Consider the following 3,837-nt stretch of genomic DNA (forward strand, 5'->3'; position numbering starts at 1 on the left):
CGAAATGATTGCAAAATTGAAGATATAATACAACTATTTTGTGATACAAAGAGGAATAAAAAGAAATCAAAACCGATAACTTGTATTCTTAGTGATAATATGGATGATATACCTTCTCCCCAAGATTTGGATAAATCAAAAAAGAACCTCGTTATCTTTGATGATTGTGTTAATGAGAGAAACCAAATGGTAATGGACAGCTACTACACAAGAGGGAGACAATCTTCTTGTAATTGTATTTATCTTAGTCAATCATACTTTCAACTTCCTCATCATTCCATAAGAAACAATGCTCATACATTTATTTTATTCAAGTTAAATTCAATAGATATCAACAATTTTTGGAGAGATAACACTGGTCAATAATTTTTTACTTTCTGAATGTTGTGTAGATTTCTACAAGTGAATTAGGGTATTCTGGCACTGCTGAATCAGGAAATGGCATCCGTTTCTCTCCATCAGGTCAGGTTTTTGTGCTAAGTTGATTTGAAAAAATCAGATCTTGTGACAAAATCAATTACATTTTTGTGGCATTATCAGCTGATTTTTGTCAACACATATCATCCTAAACATGTTTTTAAGAAAAAAAATGTTTTGCCAACAACATTTATTGATTACATGATAGAAACATCGATTACTGTCATCTGAATGGTGGGCATTGATAAAGGTAAGTACAAGTAAATTGCATGTTGCGTCACCACTGTTTAAACTTCAGGGCTTGAACTTCCGTTTCTTCGAACTCCTGGAATGTTCAGCGGCAGGGAGGTCTCTCTTCAGATTCCAACAGTAGTCAGCCATCATGACTGCGTCCCAGCGACCCTGATACCTGGTCTCCATCTCCTTCATGTCCTGATGGAATCTCTCCCCCTGCTCGTCACTCATTGAACCCAGGTTCTCAGGAAACCGGTTCATATGTGAAAATAGGTAGTGCATCTTGATGCTCATGTTGCAGCCCAGGTTTCTGAAAGCAGTCAGCATGTTGTTGACAAGTTCTGCGTAGTTTCTGGCCTTATTGTTGCCAAGAAAGTTCTTCACTACCAAAACAAATGTCTTCCACGCTTCCAGTTCCACTTCGTTCATTGAGTTTTTGAACTCTGGATCTCTGATGAGCTGACGGATCTGAGAACCATCAAAGATGCCAGCTTTCAACTTCTCCATGGTCAATCCTGGAAAAGCCTGGCACAAGTAAGTGAAGCAGTCACTATCTTTGTCCAGAGCCTTGGTGAACTGCTTGATTAAGCCGAGCTTGATGTGCAGCGGTGGGAAGAGTATTCTGTCTCTGTCCACCAGAGGGTCGTTGATGACGTTCCTTTCTTTGCATGGCACCAATTCCTCCCGCACAGGCCAGTCCTTCTTCGTGTAATGCTGAGCACGGTCCCTACTATCCCACATGCACAGAAAACATGGGTACTTGGTGAAGCCAGACTGTTGTCCCAACAAAAAGTTCACCATCTTCAGGTCAACACAAATAAACCACTTATGCTGATCATAACCAATTTTCAACAGCACGTGCTTCACCGCTTCATACTTCTCCTTCAGTGTAGTCGAGTGAGCGATGGGTACAGAGGCAAACTGGTTGCCGTTGTGTAGCAGAACACATTTCAGTGATCGCTTGCTGCTGTCAATGAACAGTCTCCAATCTTTGGGTTCGTACTGTGGCACTCCAAGCTTGAGCAGAAGCGCATGTCATAAATTGGCGCATGTAGGTATTGTACATTCTTCAGAGTTCGTTATTTCAAGAAATACAACTTTTTTGTATCACATTATTACAAAATCTGCCCCATTAACTTTAGTTTTGATCCACGAACTTTATGCTTTGCCTCACCAATTTTTGGAAGATTTTGAGGTTTTATGACTTCAAACTGATCCCTTTTCGACATAATCACCCAGAACTATCATACCTGAATACTTCTTGTCATTAAAATAATTATTTCCAATCAAAACAATTATTTGACATGACATTTTACCCCCACCAACTTCTTCTAAAATGCTCCACACATGCGTACATGTGAACAAAAATGTAAAAAACGACATGTGGCCATATCTCAAAAACTTGACCTGATTGAACAAAACTAATGTGAGTTTTGGATTCAGCGCATCAGATTCGTCCTAAATCAGCTTAAAAAATGCAGACAACAAATTTGTTGTTGACCAGTGTAATCGTTCTACAATATGAAGTAAAAAGGAATTTGGGGATTAGATGAAGCACACGACTGAAAAATATAAATATATTGGTGTGAAACAAGATGAGATATTAAGGTATATATTTTTTTATTTTATAAACAATTACATGTATAAATCACAACTATTATTATCAATCTTTTGGGTAAATCTGCTTCTGGAAAAAACTTTCATAATTCAAGGTTCTTGCATTGTACAAATGAGAACATTTTAAATCTGTTTAAAAAATACCCCGTGATACGCATTGTATCAACAACAACTAGAGCAATAAGACTTGAAGAAGGAGAAGGTAAAGAGTATTACTATATTTCAGTAGAGGAACATATGCAATTGAGGAATGAAGGTCAAATATTTGAGGAGGTTTCTCTTGGTACAACAAAATATTCACATTGTAAGAGTGAGTTAAAGAATCTAAAATCTGGTAGTGTTGGGATATTAGAAACTAATCGAGAAGGAATGAGACAAATTATTAAACATCTGAGCGGGGATAAGATTTTATCATTCGGTTTTGATGTTGATGAAGAAACTCAACGCAAATGTATGATAAGCAGAGATACAAGTATTAGTGAAGAAGAAATTACAACTCGTATTAATGTTAATAAAGAATTTAATGAAATATTTTGTTTGAAAAGGATTTATTTGAACACATGTACTTTATTGATGAAGAAAAGGAAAATTCCCATGTTGATCTTTACAATTCATTAAATATTTCCTAATAAATAAATGGATGCGAAAGAAAGAACAAGAAGATTTAAGGAACATCAAGAGTTGGTTTCAAAAGTTGTAAAACATCAGGAAGACAAAAATAAGATACGCAGACAGAAACTAATGGGTGAAGAAGCATTTGAAAGAAAACAAGGAAAAAAATTTAAAACACTTTTCAAAACTTCACAAGAAAAAATTATAGATGTTTCCACAATTCCCACATTAGAATATACTCTGAAAAAACTTCAAATATTGAAAGATTTCAGTCAAATGATGGAGGAAGAATTAGGGCAGATCAGAGCTTTTGATGATGAAGGATTATTTCAACAACTGTAAGAGATTAATCAACCCCCTGATTATATTGTGAATGCTCTTCAAAACAATGAATATTCAGCGGATTCAAACACCAAAGCAAGACTCATTCCAACAGAACAACCAGCAATATTTCATCTTGTTCAAGAAAAGGTATTGATATTTAATGATGAATTAAGGTTCTTGAGTTCTTCTCAACCCCCTGTTAAGTTAACCCCCAGATTAATGTTTATTCTCACAAAAGATGGAAGACAAGGTTCAACTGTGAGGGATGAATCTAAGTATTTTGATCAACCATTGGACATGGAAAAAAATGATGACGGAGTATATATTGCTCTGCTGGACTCTCTTAATTATAGGGTTAGTCTTTCTGGTAAAAGTCGGAATAATGAGAAGGAGAAACACAATATTCAGGCTTTAAGTATCCTTGGTTCAGGTGTCAGTTTTCTTCCAAATGACCCATCACAATTAGTTAATAGACTGTTATTGCTGTTAGGTAGTAAGAAGGCTAGAAATAACAATTGTTTTAATGAAGCATCAGCCATTTTAGACCAGTTGATGAACATGAAAATAATTAATAAATGCCAATACAAAGACATTATATCTCATATTAAATAAGATGAGAAGCACAATCCTTCG

The 3,837-nt window shown here is 35.7% G+C and overlaps 1 protein-coding gene across 1 annotated transcript; it reads right to left on the minus strand.

The window, feature by feature from the left end:
* Positions 1 to 446: 446 nt before the first annotated feature.
* LOC147022195 (uncharacterized) lies at positions 447 to 1,685 on the minus strand. The gene is made up of 2 exons (XM_085892870.1): positions 1,529 to 1,685; positions 447 to 1,381 (listed from the first exon to the last, which is right to left on the minus strand). The coding sequence occupies exon 2, from the start codon at positions 1,156 to 1,158 to the stop codon at positions 712 to 714; it is 447 nt and encodes a 148-aa protein (XP_085748996.1). The 5' UTR covers positions 1,159 to 1,381; positions 1,529 to 1,685; the 3' UTR covers positions 447 to 711.
* Positions 1,686 to 3,837: the final 2,152 nt, after the last annotated feature.

This window comes from Eptatretus burgeri, chromosome 8 (genome assembly GCF_056783735.1).
Source record: "Eptatretus burgeri isolate ZD-2024b chromosome 8, Ebu_testis_v1, whole genome shotgun sequence".
NCBI classification, from domain to species: Eukaryota; Metazoa; Chordata; class Myxini; order Myxiniformes; family Myxinidae; genus Eptatretus; species Eptatretus burgeri.